General features: G+C 39.1%; 1 protein-coding gene across 4 annotated transcripts in view; it reads right to left on the bottom strand.

The window, feature by feature from the left end:
• ect2 (epithelial cell transforming 2) overlaps positions 1-3,842 on the bottom strand; it is a 46,259-nt gene extending 42,417 nt beyond the window's left edge. For all 4 annotated transcript variants that reach the window (XM_053321657.1, XM_053321659.1, XM_053321658.1 and 1 more), the window contains exons 1-3: positions 3,545-3,842; positions 2,211-2,377; positions 290-369 (exon numbers count right to left, since the gene is read on the bottom strand). In XM_053321657.1, coding sequence (XP_053177632.1) covers positions 290-369; positions 2,211-2,343 — 213 coding nt within the window. In that variant the 5' untranslated portion in view covers positions 2,344-2,377; positions 3,545-3,842. The remainder of the gene's footprint in view (positions 1-289; positions 370-2,210; positions 2,378-3,544) is intronic.
• Between the last annotated feature and the right edge of the window lie 14,577 nt (positions 3,843-18,419).

Here is an 18,419-nt window from a genome sequence, read left to right as displayed (position 1 = left end):
TATTTCAGAGGCATTCCCCACATGAGACAACATCTGGATGAAATACTGAATCCTCAAATATCACTCCCAGATATTCTGACAACTTTCACCGACAGTCAACACAGTTCTTATCTACTGACAGCTTTTAACCCAGAAGAATCAGCACCCTTCAAAACACAGTTTGTGTGTCCCACATATCAAACATGCAACAGCATTTATGTTGACAAGCTCAGATCTAAGGAGGCCTGCTCCATTAATAGAAGCCAGCGGACCACAGAGGAGCTTCAGGGTTAATAGAGTTATGATGTACCTGCAGGGCTTTGACCAGAGCTCCATTTCTCCCCGCTTCTCCCACCAGAACAACCCGGGTCTCCACTTTTGGCAGCATATCTGAAAGGAAGGGAGAGCGAGAGAGAGAGAGAGAGAACACTTTAGGAAAGGGGGAATTAGATAAACAGACAAAGAACTGGGATAGAGACAGATCAAGGATCAGGTCCTCTCTGGGAGGTGATGTGAGTTTTTCCAATTTGACTGACAGCAACATAACAGACATCCATCACTCATTAAGAAGGAAAGGAAAAAAACAGTTACTTTGTTTTGCAAAGAAATTCTCATAATTTCATGCTAACAACTGTGTTGGGGCAGGACTGTCTGTGGTGGGGGTCAAATGGACCTATTAGTTCTACCACTAGGGGGTCACTACTCTATCCAAGAGGGTCAGTCAACATGCTGTTAAAACTGCACACCTGGCACATGCCACAGAATGCTATTAAAATGATATTAGACAGTATTTTAGACACTTTAAAGCCAAACTAACTTACTATAAATCACATTTAATTACTTCTAGTCCAATTACTTTTTCATTATTCCAATCATTACCTTCAAAAGTGGAATCATATTTAGTGATAATTGCCACGTTTCGTTGTCTAATTTTGGAAATAATGACCAACATCTGGAAGGCTGAAGGTATCAAATGTTATTCAAAGTGATTCTATTTGATTGTTGAGCTGATGTTAGCTAATGTTATAGATTGACACACTGTCACTCACCGCTGAACATCCACAGATCCTGATTAAAGTCCTACTGTCATTTTAGAAATGTAATTTATTTATTATCTGCTTGCTTTAACACTGCACAACTCATTTAGTCTTGAGCCTGGAGTGATGAACAACTAACAAGCCCTGACCCCAACACCTCACATTGCTACTGGTGTTCTATGGCTTCAGTAACTCTTTAACGTAGGCAGGAGGTGTCTGACTGTGATTACATGGATCTTCAACTGGATTCTGAATTGAATGTGAAGCCAGTATAAAGACATCAGGATTGGTGTTCGATGAGACTTTTCGGGGACTTGATTGGGAGCTTAGCGGCAGCATTTTGGCCCGTTTGTAAACAGATGAGTGATGTGTTGAAATGTCCCATCTCAGCTCTGGATGCAGGATTCAGCCAAACAATCTAGAAACTGTGGCAGTGTGGAGTCTGTACACTAGACCAAAGATGACATTTAACAGAAATGTCTGCCATTTTCATATTTACACAAGATAGTGTCTTTTTTACAGTTCACAGAGAGAGCTGAGTCTGATCTAAGCTATGCTCTAGAATGAGGCAGTTATCTCCTATTCACTCATGTTTACATGGAGAAATGACCTGAAGAAATAAACTCAATGTAACTCCAGTTCTGAGTCAACTTTGAATGTCATAACTGCTTTTGACAATGAATTTAAATAAGTGAGCTAATTGATATGGCTTTCTAAGTTTTAAACTTCTTTGATGATCGTGTTCAAGTAAAATGCAAAGACAGAAATCCATATAATGATAAAACAATATCACCTTAGTGAATCAAAGGGGTTTACTAAAAAAGAAAAGTATTAATAGGCGCATTTGTCCTGCTGCCAACCGACCTGATAGACAATCCTGGATCAAACACCTTGCTGAAACTAAAGCAGTCTCATCTAAAAAGCACTGATCTTCGTGAAGGTTAGAATGGTCCGTTTTTATGGAAACTGTTGTAGAGAGGTGTCAGAAGTTTGTATGTAGTTCATTGTATTGAGGTGTTATGGTGGTATTTTGTCCATGCCTAATTATATTATATCTTCACTGTAACTGAGGATCACATAAAGTGTATCTCCAGTCTCTTTTACAGGGGTATCAGATGATGGTTTGTATATTTAGAGAAAAGTGGAGGAAGAAAAGCAAAAAACAAAAAAAGATGGTGATCCCTGCATACTGACCTTCCCCGTCTTCACATGCCATGCCCAGAAATACATGGTCCTTAGTGGTTTCAGCGATCCTCGAATCATAGACTGAAGAATCCACCAGCAGACTCCGAGCTGTCCCTAAAGTCACTATGCTGCTGTCAGCCATGGTGAGAAGCTGGGGAGGCTCCGAACTGTCCAAACTATCAAAAGTTAGAGAGAGAGATAAAGCATAGCAAAGAGGAAGAACAGGGTGACAACTGTCAAACTAAAAGCAACAGAAAAAAACAAACTTCAAACACAAATACTGCCCTCAATCTGATAATTCACCTCAGGAGACTGCCATGTATTTGTGAACGAAGATAACTTTGGTGGGGGGGAAAAAATTACAAAAATGTATGTAAGGTGGATTTAAAGTTTATACTGAAACTTTCCATCTGTTTGTTGTTTACATAACTGCAGCCATACAACACACTCTAAACCAGGGGTGTCAAACTCATTTTAGTTCAGGAGCCACATACAGCCTAGTTTGATCTCAAGTGGGCCAAACCAGTAAAACCATTGTATAATAAAATACAATATAACTTGACTATAATAAACCATCACTACAAAACAGCATAACAGAACAGCTTAAGATGAAAAATGGGTGTCATTTCAATATTATGTCTCAGCCCTTTATTGATTACTTTGAACAGATGCTCCTGATTGACAACATTTTGCACAATGTTCAATATAAATATGACCAAAATAAGTCTTCATTGTTTTGCAGACAATATGTATTACTTGTCAGGGTGGAAACCCCCTCTAAAGCAGCATTTTACATGACTCCTCACAGTTTAACTTGCTCCTGAAATCTGGCATCATACTTTACAAAGTTATCCAGTGGGCCGGATTAGACGCCTTGTCTGGCCGGTTCTGGCTCGGAGACGTATGTTGACACCCCTTCTCTAAACAAACAGAGATTAATTAAGACAGTAATCCTCAGGTTAAAGCTCTGCAGTATTTACAGTTATGATTGCTAAAGAGGACAAAAAGCATCATAGAGTCAAACTAGTAATGAAGTGAGGTGTTACTTACAAACAAAGCTAATTAGGTTAGACGCTTTACATAACACGAGCTCTTGAGACACGTTTCTTATCACGTTAAGGACATAATAACTGCATGTCTTAAATGAGTAGGCCAAGAGGAGAATTTAAGTTTGTACTCAACTTTATTTAAACCCAGGTAAAATTTGCTTATTTTATCACGGCACAACATTCCCTTTGCTTTACGTCATTAACCTGCTGGTGGCCAACGTCTAACACTAATTGTCTAGTGGGGGTGCGTTTTTAACGACACTATTAAAATACATAACAAAAAGTTCAACTTACCGCTTTGCTGGCTGGAACCACAGATAGGAGAATGACAAAAAGTTGTAACTAGCAGAGCTAGACTGGCTGCTTAACCAGTTAACCTGTGTTACAGACGCTCTCCTGCTAACTTAGCTAGCTTTCAAGCAACTAAGTCAACAATACAATCACGACGGGAGTTTGCTTTCGGTCCAAAACGCTGTTTAAAAAATCAGTAACATGTTTCCATTCTGTCTCAAGTCCGATAGTAATGCATGTTGCACTTGATGCGTGAAGATAGTCCAAGTTGTCGATTCGTCGCTGTTTTAGTTTGTTGACAGCTAATGGAGTAGATGGCAGCACAGAGAAGGTGTCAGCCTGCTGTTACTGCTCAATTCAAAAAGCAAGGCGAACAACGGAGCCGAGCGCTGATTGGCCAGAACAGGCGCTTCCGTCCTGCGTGGCCGCTGATTGGTCGTCTTATTCAAATCACGATGCGTGCAGCGTCTGATCTCCAGGCCTGCTACCTTCAGGTGCTGTGGGAAATATTAAGATTATTTTCAGAGAGAAAAATAAATAAACTTTTTTAGCTTCTTGGCTTTGTGTCGCTACAATACAACTCCTTCTCAGACTGTATAACCAGCGTGTGGGCCTTGAGACCTACCTAAAGCTCAATAAGATAAATTAAAAGAACAGAATTCATCAGTTAAATGCCTTGTGCAAGATTATGCTGGTGTAAAGAAAAGAAAGGAGGAGCTTTCTGCTCAGTGTGGCATATAACTGATCAGGAAGCATTTACCACAAGAGTTTTGTTTGTATTTTGTTACAGCAGCACCATGGTAACTGACATTTAGAGAAACTGAATGTCAGTTTAATATAGTTTACCAGTAGTCAGAAGGCAATATGTGCAGCCTGGGGTTCGTCTACTTTACAGAGATAAACTGTGGAATTTATATCCCAGATAGTTCAACTACAAAATCTGGAAAACTATTAAAATAAAAAAAGAAAGTCTAAAACCTTTTGGCATTTTCTATCATGACCCAAAGGCATATTTCTCAAGATTATTAGAAAGCATTGCTCAGAATCACTGCTTTCCAAATAACCTGACATTTCCTCTGCGGACCTGTCTAATTTTCTTCCTGTACGTTCCACAGTAGAACAAGCCACATGTTATTTTGCTGAGCCTGAAAAAATCAATAAAATATTCAAAATTATTCCAATAATAATATACTCCTCGGCCACTGCACTGTATTGTTTCTGTTTTATATTGATTTTATATTTACGTGAGGTGCTACTGTCTGTATAATATTCCCCTAGAGACGTGTGGTGTCTCAAGTATATTATAAAAGTACCCATGGTACTGAATGTTATCTGCTCTACTGGTATTCCTAAAATAACAGCATGTTAAATAAACCTTTCATTTTATTGAAAAGCATCTGTTACAGAATCATGAGTCTTTGTTTCATACCTATATGAATCACTCTCTTGCTGCTTCTGAGGCAACCTGCTCTGCCGCATTCATTCAGGTGACTGTAACACTGCTCAGAAGTAGGTGTATCAGCACAGCTACCCTATCAATAATAGAATATAGCTGCAAGCGGCAATCAGAGGGTTCAAACCTTTTCCCACTCAACAGAAGGAAGCAGCTCAATCGGCCAAAATTAAAGCCATGAGCAGCAATGAGCAGGTTTCAGGCTTCAAAAAGCACAAAATTACAGATTGATTGACTTCTGAATTGATCATAAGGCAAATTTGGATTGTAAGCCCTGGGATTTGAATCCATGAAGTTTGTCTCCCAAAAGGAGGTGACTTTCTGCCTGCATCTCTGGGAACACATGATCTACCACACACCTCCTGATGACATGAGGTAATGGCATCACATGTGCCACACCAGGGTCATTTAGTCTGTTTCCACTTAATACACTTACAACAGCCAAAATGTTGGTGATACAATTCTGGGGGGGGGGGGGTCACACTTCAATCTACTAATCTCAGATCTATTGTCAAAGATTTTGGTGAAGTTTTATCAGACATTTGGCATAATAGAAAATGTAATAATTTTGGTTGCATTTGAATGAAGACTTGTGGAAATTCATTCATTTGTTCATTGTATTTGCCGCTTATCCTCTAGAGGGACCCACCTATTGAATTTGGTTGGTGTAAGACTTTTGCTGGTTGTTGAGCCTCAGAAACTTCTAGCAGAGAAAAATCATTGCAACAGAAACAATAGGGTTCTACCCCGTCGGTGTTTGAACCCTGAGTATATGCAGGAGATGCTTGGCTTTCACCACTCAGACTAAAGGGAGGAGGTGAAGAACACATTTCCACAGGGGGGTTTGTGAGAAAGAATAAAGCATGATTTCTGAAAGGCTATGAGCTCTGTGAACCAGCTTTTGTTTTCCCAGCATTGTGATGAATTCAGTCAGACAGCAGCCCCTATGCCTTAGGTTAGACCCATACATACATACAGTATAAATCCACCCTTGTGTTACGATACTTGGCAGAACCTTGTGTTTTCTCTGTTCATTTCCTAAGCCCCTAATTCAGAATTTAGCATGATGAATCTCAATCTACATCTAATCAGGATTGGATCTCTGAAAGTCTGTATGATTGAATTATATTATCCCATCCAAGTCAACAAGGAGCCAACTGGGAGTCAGCAAGCACGAAAAGCAGATTGACATGGCTTGACCAAAGCTCCACCAAACAACTTTCGTAGGAGTGAACGCAGTATCCAATTCTTCATAATACATTGATGGTCTGTGCAAACCCTGTTGGGTCTCTTTAAAGTTAAAACCTGAAGAGTTCGGTTTAGAACCTGCTCTATGTGTAAAGTGCCTTGAGATAACTTTGTTGTGATTTGGCGCTATACAAATAAAGATTGATTGATTGATTGATTGACTGTAGAGAGAGGTTTTATACTGTAGGTAACTGTAGGTCCCAGAGGTTCACAGTGAAGCCAAAGCTCACACTTGTCAAATCTCAACAACACATCATGTGGAGATGACGTCAAGTGCGCTGAACTGTCCCCCCTTATGTTTGGGTGTTTGAGTTATTTACCTTTAATTCTTCTGCAGTCTCCACTCAGGACTTACACAGTGAGGAATGGAGGACACTACTTGCTTAGCCAATGTGACATGAATAGCCTCTTAGCTGCTAATGTGAAGTGTGGCAATACTGAAGTCAAAAAAATGATCAACGTCATGTCCATGTATCTTACGATGAGTCCATATATGCATAATGATACGGATAATTTTTTTATTGTACAATAAGTCGATAATTATTGTGACAGGCCTACGTTAAATTTGATCAGATGTCATTATACAGATTAAGCATCCAGATATAGTCTGCATGTTGATATAGTCATAATTTACACAGCAACATTCTAGCCAGCATGGGATAAGTTGGTTGTGTCCTTGTGGATAGAACTGGTGCAACATTTGGAATAATGCATTTCTGATGTCCCAAATTTTAATTAATGTTTAATCTTTTAAACAATAACACTATGATATAATCTGATGCAAAATCCTGTTTTAGCTACAACTGTGTCAAATTAGGTAAGCAAGAGGATTCCCACCACTTTGACCATTAACCTTAACTAATCACAGTTCTAATCTTAACTCTCAGAGCAAACCCGAATCCTAAACTAGCTGCTTGAGGATGTAGGCACTCATCTCTTTGTCCTTGTGAGGGCACTGGTTTCTGTTAACAATAGAGATACGACTGTCACATTACATGATCAAACACACACACAAACCCACATATATATATATATATATATATATATATATATATATATATATATATATATATATATACACGCACACACAATGGTGCAATCAGACAGACACAAAGTTAAAAAGATCTACAGGCACACATGTCCATATTGGTCCTCTGGGTAGCAGCATCCTCTCTTTCTCTTCTTTTACTTTGACTTTTGTGAAATCCTTAGTATGCTTGTCACATTCCTGAGGCTGTCGGACCGTTCCTCCAGTCATCTTACTGACACACACACACACACACACACACACACACACACGCACGCGCACACACACACACACACACACACACACACACACACGCACACACAATGTCTGTGTGTCTTTCTGTATGCAGCCCTCAGGAGGTTCGCTGTGCAGAACAAAGCTTTGTCAAGACCTTATCTTGCTTCTATGCAGCTTTGTCCCCTCTACACTTCCTAAAACCTTTATATTTCCAACACAGTCCTGTGCTCTTTGACTCATAGTCACCTAACACACACAAATATAAATACATAGGAAGGAAGAGGGAGACTGTCCATACCAGATATAGAAGCAATAGATTAAGTGGTAAAAGACTTTTTCTTTAGCTGATTTTACCAGTGATATAGGCTGTTTTTTCTCCAAATGTGGGATGTTTGACAAAATCTTGAGTGTACTTACTTGCAGTTTTACCTCTACGTATAGTGATTTAGATGATGTGGCGCACCTGTTGGTTGGTTTAAAACCTGTCTGATCATGTGCCTCCTCACGTATGTTGCTCTATTGGAATGTTTTTTTTGTGATGTTGCCATTTTTGGAGGTCTTACTTTAAACAATGCAATGCTACTATTGTATGAGGGACTTTGGGATCCAACAGATCTAGTGGATTAGTGGATGATTGGTGAAAATGGAGGAACAGGTGTGTCAGTGGGGGGTGCATAGGTAAGGAAACGGAAGTTTGGGGTGTAGTAGGCCTCTTTTTTCACTTCTTTGTTTACTTAAGGGTTAGGGTTATATAGGGTTAAATATATTCTTATTTAAGTGGGCATGGTGACTCTATCTATCACATCTGCCACATGTCTGAAACTAAAAACACTACCAGTGGGGGGCAGTATGTCAGGTTGTGAGCATTGATTTTTTTCCAGGAGATGCTAACACAGCTTGTCACCGCTCCCACTTTTTCAACAACAACCTCTTTGAGCATCATCAAGTTTAGTTGTGCTGATGTTATACAGAATCAGAAACTCTGAAGAAGGATATTTCAAATATTAAAATAAGAATGGATATTTTGCCCAAGACTGGTTCCAGACCTCTGAATCTCCAATTTAATCAGCAGTTTAAGTAGAGTTTGTGCATTTGGAGAAACAATCATCCAATCAGAGCTGTTAAGACATTATAATTACATTACTTAACTATAATAACATTTTAAATATAATTCACATATTTGTTTAATTAGTGTGAAAAATGTTAAGTTAACTGAAACCAAAGATTTGTGTTGATTGAAAATTATATGGAAGGAGGTCCCTTACAATTTGAATATTATTTTAATACAGTACATACATGTTAAGTTAAGTTATGGTAAGGTATCTATATTGATCACCCTAGGGAGACATTCAAAAACTGACATAATTGTGAAAGTGATAAAAATAGATAAAATGAAATAAAATATACAATAAAACATAAATATACAATTGTGCAATGTTCTAGGTTTTTTTATGCTTATCTGTTGGTAAAAAGTATATCATGATCCTAAAATGTTACACGGTTTATTAATGTTCAGGTTGTTCTATGTATGGCACAGAGGGACACACTGGATAAATACTGTCATATATTCTACAGCATTTTTCACATAACCTTCTATAGTATTCAGTCATCCGTGGGAGCTGGACCTTCAAAAGTGATCTCATCTACCAAGGACGTCTTGTTCCACTGATGTTGACTCATGGGACACACAAATTGACAGTATGTAAAATTTTCTCTTTTCATCGTATGTCTTCATCAGCACACGTTTGTACTCACGCATTACATTCTGTACAACTGTCACTTTACATCACAGAGGGAAACAGACTATCAGCAGCACGTCTCCTCGTGTATTTCATCATATTATGTTGACTGATGTTCTTTGCAGTATCTCTTTACCTCAGTTACTTTGCTTCCTATGGGGAATTTAAGTTAATATTTGCTTTGGGATAATGTGAACTGCTTTGGTAAGAATAATTTTCTTCACACCAATAAAGACAATTTGGAGTAGAAATTGGATAATACTGTGAAAGACTGCAATGCAGAGCTGAAGTTGTGTTTGCAATGGAAATTTGGGCCTTCTCTGTATCTGCATCTTTGTAGGAGGCAGCAGCCTGGGCGGTGTTCTGACCTCCGAATATACAAAGAAGACAATCAGTGGTTCAGCCAGTGTTATAGTCATTATCTGTAAGACGAAGGAAGGCACTTGATGAATCAGACAAATGTCAAAGTGCACATGTGGTGTTTAAGGATTCTGCTGGGGGGGTCCTCCTAAATGGTACTACAAATCACTATTCACACAGCTGCTAAAAGACTGTATCACAGATTTGGATAAAAGCAGACGGCCTATTTCAATTCTCTCCATGTCATACATGAAACAATGTAATACCATTCAACTGTCATCTGCAGCTGCTGACAGATGATTGTGAGTAGCTCTTAGCTCCTCTGAATTATGTCAAACTTCTTACAGTCTCTTAAACTAAAATGAGTTTTAAAGTTGGGATCTGTCATGCTGTACCTCTCAACCAGTTGGAGAAACTTAAGCCTTGAGGCTGGCCTCATGGTGGAAAAACTGCAGTCAGACCAAAATCTGGCTGGTGAATTTACTTATGTAGTGGATGTAAAAGTAGGAGAGAAGGATATAACATAGGGACAGAAACATCAACTGTGGGAGCTAACATGGCTATGATGCTTACAACAATAACTCACTTTCCAAATGATGTTTAATGAGATATGTATTGATGATAATTATTCATAATTATTGATGTGTAACAACTGTATTTCATTGTGTAATCATGTTTTTTATAATGACAATAAAACTGAACATTGAACCATACCTCAGTGATCTTGTAATCTAGCTTGTTATCTGGGTGACCTATAAGACAATAAGAGACATAAACTTATTTCAGCACATCCTCATAATTGAACAATAGGCTGATTGAACCATTCACTCCAGAACAACCCATAAGAGTTTTTTCCTAACATGCTGCCTCTCTCAGTGCTTTCCAAAACTGTTACACACCACTTTAAAATAATGTTTTAAGATGTGACTACCTTTGTTGTCATGGCAACAATAAACTACACAACAATCGTACAGTAGGTATGGTCCTTATTCTCAGTTAGAAACAGGAAGTGACCAGCAGTTTCCTGCACCTAAGTCTACGTTTTGCCGTCTCTCCACCTAGCCATTCACAAAACTAACATCCGCCTTATAAGGAAAATAATTAATATAAAGTCACCTTATATGACGTGATCTGGCATCATCACTTCTACATGTCATAATTACTATGACCACTAGATGGCGTCTGTCACTGACAGCGTAACTATAGGTCGTTTTTGCCGAACTATACTGTAATTCTTCTCTTGAGGACGGGCTAGCTAGCCTATTTGTATAACTTACTCTCTATAACTGTCTAAAAATCCTGCCTCTTTGTGGAGGAGTTTATACTCCAATAGAGTAGGTTAAAAAATTTTGCGAGGCAAAACAGTGCAAATTGGTGTTAATAATAATAAAGTGGCTACATATTGATATTGCAGAGTCATGTGATGCCCACTGACCCACACACAATCATTGTACATTCTTTACACCCTGACTTTCTCAGAATTTGATTTATTCAGCCTCATAAAATGTGGAAGAGCCTCATCATCAAGAAGTCCATGCCGTCATGTGTGCAGGAAGCCAGCAGGATGTCAGCTGGCTCTGTCAGAGGTCTCCAAAGCACAAGGATGAAATACTGCTTTAGAGTTTGAACCCAGTGAGAAACTTTCATGAGAATGAATAAGGCATTTTAGAGTGCAGTATCCAGGGATTAACTTTTTTTAGTTTTTGGCATACACACCTTTATTAGCAGTAGAGAGACAGGAAATCACGGGTGGGGTGGGGGGGTGGTGTGTGGGGGGTGACATGCAGCAAAGGCCGGGGTTTGAACTGGGGTCCACTGTGTATGTGGTGTGCGCTCTTGACCACTCAACCACCTGCGCAAAACATTGATCCAGGGATTAACCATGTCCCCATAAGTGAATCCATTGATTGCAGTCATTCCATTGTAATTCATTTATTCATTAATTTCACAATTTCAGATGACCAGGTCTTTAGGATGTATTGTGAATCACCCCTAGAGGCAAGAGGTTTATGTTTTCCCTGGTGACTGCCTTGACTGCCTCCATCCTCACACATTGCATTTTGTGAATAAATTCTTCAAATCCCGTTTTGGTGTCCTGAGCTTGGGTCCCTTAGTTTGCCAAAACATCTACTGGCATTTACAAATGTTTGATTAGAAACCTTTTAATGATATTAGAGATTTTTTTTAGAGTGGCAGATAGAAAATCAGCACAAGAAGGAGAGGCTTGTTAACTCTGTGGTGAAAGGTCTCATAATATTTGCCTCGGAGACCTGAACAAAGAATGTAAAGATATGCCGAAAAATTCTGTCTGTACCTTTGGAAATTAGTGCTGATTGGTATGGCACATACACACACACTTTCTGTGGGTTTCAAAGTTATTGCAGCAACATGTTTCTCTGTCTGTCTGAGGGTCTCTGACTAGATATTCACCATGTTATCCTCTCAGCTCCTCTCTATGCTGCTGGGCAAGACTGACTCAACTACAATCTGGCTTCTCTATACATACTAGTCTGGTATCTATATATATGTGTGTGTTTGTACTGTGTGTGTTTGAGTGTGTATAAGAACACATCAGTCTATTAATAGGCTGGAATCAGATGTTTATTGTGACTACTGGTTATTTTTAGAGGAACTGATTTGGAGCAAGTTGTGATGGAGAAGAACAAACAAACACACATATGTCATTTCAAATGAAATAAACAACAAAAACATAACATTAACATATTTTTAAATTGCTCAGCTTAACTATCCTTATTTGGAATTTAGTTCTTAATGTAATTACTCAAGTTGAGAAAATAAAACTCAAATATAAATGATTCAGTTTCTAGCAACACATTTTACTGCTCATACATCATTGCCTGCTGATGAAGTTCATGTAATATGATCAAAAGCTCCACTATTAAATAGAGCTTGTGGTGATATTCTTTTCTGAAATGTAATTTTGTTGCCCCCAAAACTTATGTGGAATAGCAAATTATAGCATATAAATATATTTAGTGTGAGGCAGAGAAAATGATTTTATTTTGCCTATCAGAGAAACATCAGCTGCTGCAATACTGAGCTGTCATTCAGTTTCTTCTTACAGGATAAACATACATTTTCACCTGGTGTGCTTACATTTCACACAGAGGGTCTTAGTGGCTGTTTCCAAAGTCAAGATTTAGCTTCCGACAGTCAAGAAAATCAAAAACAGGGCAAGTCTACAGCTGATAATGCTTTGATTAGTTCTGTTTTTTTGTTTTTGAGTCAAGATTCTCCATCAGCTCTGAACAATTTTGCTCCAGATCAGTTAAGATAGTCAATATCAGCCCAATGAACAGCTGATAAAAACTTTAGAGCTTAGGGGCAATGGCACTGAAGGACCGGACAGTTTGGTGCGTGGGACAGTGAGGAAGTTACAGTCGGAGGATCTGAGAGACTGAGAGGGAGAGCAGGGAGTCAGGAGTTCACTGAGGTATACAGGAGCTAGGTTATGGAGAGCTTTGAAGGTGAAGAGCAGGATTTTGAATTCTATCTGGGAGAAGCCATATTGTAGTTGAGTCAGTCTTAAGAAGGCAAAAAATGAACTTTGAACCTCAGTTTTTAGATGAACATGGACAAGAAATCCCTAGAATTTTCAGGGAGATTGGCAATTTGAAACAAAAAAGAAAGAGAGCACTGAAAACTGAATATGGTTGAGTTTGCACTGTGGTCAGTATTTTTGACCATTTGTAGACAAAATGATCACTCAGTGAATACAGAAAATAAAAACAATAATCAATAATAAAGTAAATGTTATTAGCTTCCCTATTGACAGGCTGACACGTTACCCACCAATATTTATATGCCAGTGTTATGCTTACAGGAAGTGGGGATAAATCATTTCATGAAATTTAATAATGTGTCACAAATATATATATATATATCAGTGGCGGCTGGTGACAAAAATGTTGGGGGGGGGGGGGGGGGCGCAGTTTGATGGTTGGTGGTCCTAGGGTTAGTGTCAAACAAACCATAGCACCACTTAATACCACAGCAAAAAAATAAAAATAAGAAAGGAAACCCTATCTAAAAACACTACACACTATAATGCTCCCTTGTTTGTCCCAGTATGGTATCTCAGACCACAGAGAGAAGAATAAAAAATTATGAGATTTGATAAAATGCCCATTTCACTCACATCACCTAAAGTTACCAGCAGTTAAAGCTGAGTTACCAATAAGGTAATATGCTTCAAAAGAGACACCACCTATATTTTAGTTATTGTGTTTTCAGTCCTGATTTCACTGTAATCTGTTAGTTATTGTAATACCTAAACAGGACAATAGATGGCGCATTAAACTCTATACACTGCTGTGATTAAGCATAACTTATTTTGACTTTCTATTTTAATAATGAAATGTACCCCAAATTAACTGTAACAGTCAAAGTTACTTCCATCATTTCTTATCCTGCATTTATGAATTTGAGTTTTTTACACTTCATCGTTATGTCTTTTATAAAGTATTTTTAACACATTACAATATTAATAACAGGAATGGAGTTACTACCTGATCTTTTGTATGTCCTGACTGAATCTATATTCCTCTTGTGGAGCTTGGCATAGAGGAGGGCCACATGTGGGCAGATGTGGTGAAACATGGCAGAAAGAGCTCAGCAATGCTAAGCCTGCTAAAAAAACTTGTATTTATGGCTGCAGCTACTTTAGTGTTTGCATTTTTCAGAGAGATGTTTTAGGTCTTGTTCCCCTGTCAATGTCCACAACGTTTCATTGCTGACACTTTAAATGAGCGAGCAGATAAAGCAATAAAAGGAATAACTCACACTGAATCCAGCTAGCCAGCTCCGTTTATCGTAATAGCAGTGGGAGAAGCTCCGGGTCTCAGCTCGTCCTTTATCACCTGTAGCTGCAGAAGCCAGTCGGTGCAAACTGTTTTATCCTCTTTTTGTCTTCAAGTTAAAGTCTTGTGAAATTATGTTTTGTAGAGAAATTACTAAATAATCTTTTTTAATTTCCGTGGCTCCACTTTAACGTCAGTTCCTGAAACTACCGTCAGCAGGAGTTTGAGTGACAGCAGCTGATGGGAGGGCATGAATGACAGCCAGAATTATCCAATCACAGTAGATTAAAAAACATAAAATAACAACAATTCGCTGCCAATAAAAGTGGGCGTGTCCGGGGCACACTGAGCTGTGCAGTGGGAAAACTGAAGGAAGCTTCAGAGAGCAGCTTCAGGTCATGTGCTTGTCAAAAGTTTGAGGGCTAAAGGCTGATTTATACTTCTGCGTCGGATCGACGCCGTATCCTGACGTGCACCCGCGTGCACCTCGAGAAAATCCTAACTACGCGTCACGGCAACGTGGACCGCAAGGGCTGTGATTGGTCCGGTCAAAGCGTCAGTTCCTCCGGCAGTTGCTTTATTTATTAATAATGAACAAAAGGTATGTGTTTTCTGTTATTAGAGCACATAGCGCAATGCTACATGCTACTGTGACCGGAAGATAAACAAGGATACAGATAGAGACTCCTCTGAAACCACACACACACACACACACACACACACACACACACACACACACACACACACAGTCACCCCCCAAGCAACATGTTCCTTCGACGCAGAACTTCGAAAGGAGAACAACGGTGTCGGAGCGATGCCGTCGGATCAGACTTTAGTTTGCCACCTGTCCCTTAAATACGGAATCGGGAAAAACAAATGAAATATGTTGACAGTGAACTATTAGCTAATGTATTGACTGCTAACATCCTGCATTGGTAGTTATACTGACATTATATCTTCAATAAAATTCCTTTTTATTATAAAATCTACTGCATTTATCACAAAATGGAACATTATTTGGTCAAAGTAGTTATTACATTAAACAGCCACAATCAGTCAGCTTCTGAAACCAGACAGACAATCTGGAGCATTTAAGACTTTATAACACATGTCTCCTCTCTTTAAATGATGGTTTCATCAGGGGGCAGTAGGAAGCAAATATAAAAGTTAGCGCCAGTCACAGACAGAGAGAATACATTATGCTTTAAGTCTAACATTAATAGCTTGTCCTCTTCCCCTTGACGGGGGAGGAGTGGCCCAGCAGGAATGGTAATGATGCAGAGGCGCCGCTCCACCATACCTGAGGAGCCATTGATCACTGACAAAAGAACAGAAATACACCAGGGCTTTTCATGACGCCTGTATTTCATCACATAGTTGAACGTATACGGAAAAGTCATTTACACTTATCACCTTGATGGCTGTGTCCGCGGCAAAAAACAGACTGAAGATACAGTCTGGATTTTCCACCTCCTCCCCTCACATATCTTTCCCCTTTCTTACCCAACTATAAATAATTACATTTCATTTTAATAGTCTTAAATCATCATAAAACAAGCTGCAGCGACTCACAGGGAGCATTCTTCTCAGACGGTGAGCGAATCCACCGCCTGCTGGCACAGACTTTAATAAAATCTCATTTGAACACCCATCTTTTCTTGACACGAGTCTTGTCTGGGAGATAAAGAACACAGCGAGGTGTTGGAAAAAGATCACATCTCTTCAATTCTCACTGTGCTTTCTTCTCTCAGTCTCTGGGCCTGTGCTTGCTGAGTATAGCCGCCTGTACAGTTAAATCTGTCGAGCTGATAGGAAAGCAACAATGTATTCCGGGCTGTCTCGCAGAAACGCCTAATTCACAGTTTCAACACATATGAAACGCTGTTGTTCATAGGTCTGAAATGAAAACTGACGCACAGAGAAAGTCGAACATGAAAGAAATTGTGGTATGATTATACCCTTGATGTCTTGAATGCCACTAAAAAGAAAAGTTGAGTTTACAGCACATGAATGCTAATAATTTAGTCCTTCTGAAAGAGTTGTCTGCTTTGAAATATTCATAAGAAAACAAGACTAAAAATGGAGATAAAATATTTTGGAGGATAATGACTGCAGAGAAAAAATGGTATTTGGTAGTAAACAGTCAAATGTGTCACATGGTTTACATCAAACACTAATGCACGTAGATGGAAGAAAATGACGTAAAAAGATGAATCAGGTTGCAGCATTATATAACAAAGCCGGCGTGACTCATGAGCAATCACAAGTCTCGTCTAGATGTGTGCGTTGGTTAAAATAGAAGCTTATCGCCTGCGTCAGATGCGCGGAACACACGTGACTGTCAAACACAAGCTGACGCATTCAGAATGTTGAACAGGCTCGCAGCTGTGTTTTAGAATTCTGTGTAGACATTAAGAATATGGCAAATTTCATGAATAATATTCAATAACAGTGAAGGAGTTTAAGCGTCGATCCAGACTGAAAGTGAAGCTCTCAATTTATCAGTCAATGGTCATGAGCTTTGGGTAATGACCAAAAGAATGAGAACATGGATACAAGTGGTTGAAAAGAGTTTTCTCTGGACAGTGTCTGGGCTCAGCCTTGGTGATAGGGTTAGGAGTTCAGACATCTGGGGGAGACTAGGAGTAAGATGCTGCACCCACATCGAAAGGAGGCAGCAGAGGTAGTTTGGGTACCTGGTCAGGATACCTTTTGGATACCTGCCTTTAGAGGTGTTTCTGGCACGTCCTGGCCTTGGAACACCTTGGGATCCCCCACGAAGAGCTGATGAGCGCTGCTGGGGAGAAGGATGTCTGGGTTTCATTGCTCAGCCTAATGCCACTGCGACATGGCCCTGGATAAGTGGCACAAATTAGATTTTTTAATGGCACAAACTGCAAAGCAAAAACTTTCTAAGATCTTGAAATAGCAAATGGGGAACAGTTGACAGACAAAACCTGAAAAATAGTCTTTTATTTTTTTATGTTGTTTTTTTGTTTTAAAAAAGTTTGTAGCATTGTTCCAGTTCCATTATTCTAACAACGTCCTTTCACCATGTTAGCTTTCCTTCTGAATGCATGGTGGCTGTTATCAAGAGTTGTGATCTGACTGTCTTCCTGCTCAGACAACAACATTCCTTTTACAACAGAAAAGTAACAACACACAGGAAAAAGTCTTCATTTCTGACCATCAAGTGCCACATGTTCCTCCAAGTTATGGTTACATTTTTTTTTTTAAAAACCACAATGGCAAATTTCATATTGTAAATGTATATTATCACAATGAAGCAATATGTACATTACAATGACAGACTGTACTTTATACAGACTCCATACATTCTATAATATGGTGAAATTGCAATTACATTGCAGCAGGATGCAGTACAATAGAAACTTTTTTCTTTACAAAGATACAATATTTTTCAATTAACAGAGGATACACAAAATGTACAGTATGTTCAAGAAGAGTATATTTCTTTACAGACAGTGAAATATATCAATTTATATGACCTTTAATAGAGTTCTGCCCTCTGTTCCAGATGGAAACCCAGTGTAAATATATCCATTCATTAATCCATCCATCCATCCAACTATCCCTTAGAGTCACACATCCGATCATCCATCCACCCAACTATCACCCATCAATCATCCATGCAGCTATGTATTCTTCAGTCCATTCATTCATCCATTCACCCAATTGACCATTCTCATATCCCTCCATGCAGTCACCTATCCATTGAATATATCTACCAAACCATTCAACCATCAACCACCTGTCAATCAAACCATCCATCCACGCATTTATTCATCTCTGCATCATCCATCCATCCCTCCATATTAGCATCATCCGTCCATCCATCCAACTAATCCTTCCAGTCACCCACCCAACCAACCAACCATCCAACCACTCAACTGTTAGCTATGTATTCGTCAGTCCATCCATCTATCCATCCATTCATCCATTCACCTACGTTTCTTTCCAGTCACCCAACCAT

This window comes from Scomber japonicus, chromosome 7 (assembly GCF_027409825.1).
Source record: "Scomber japonicus isolate fScoJap1 chromosome 7, fScoJap1.pri, whole genome shotgun sequence".
NCBI lineage: Eukaryota > Metazoa > Chordata > Actinopteri > Scombriformes > Scombridae > Scomber > Scomber japonicus.
The sequence above is the reverse complement of the archived record's forward strand: the minus strand, read 5'-3'. Positions and strand labels throughout refer to the sequence as shown.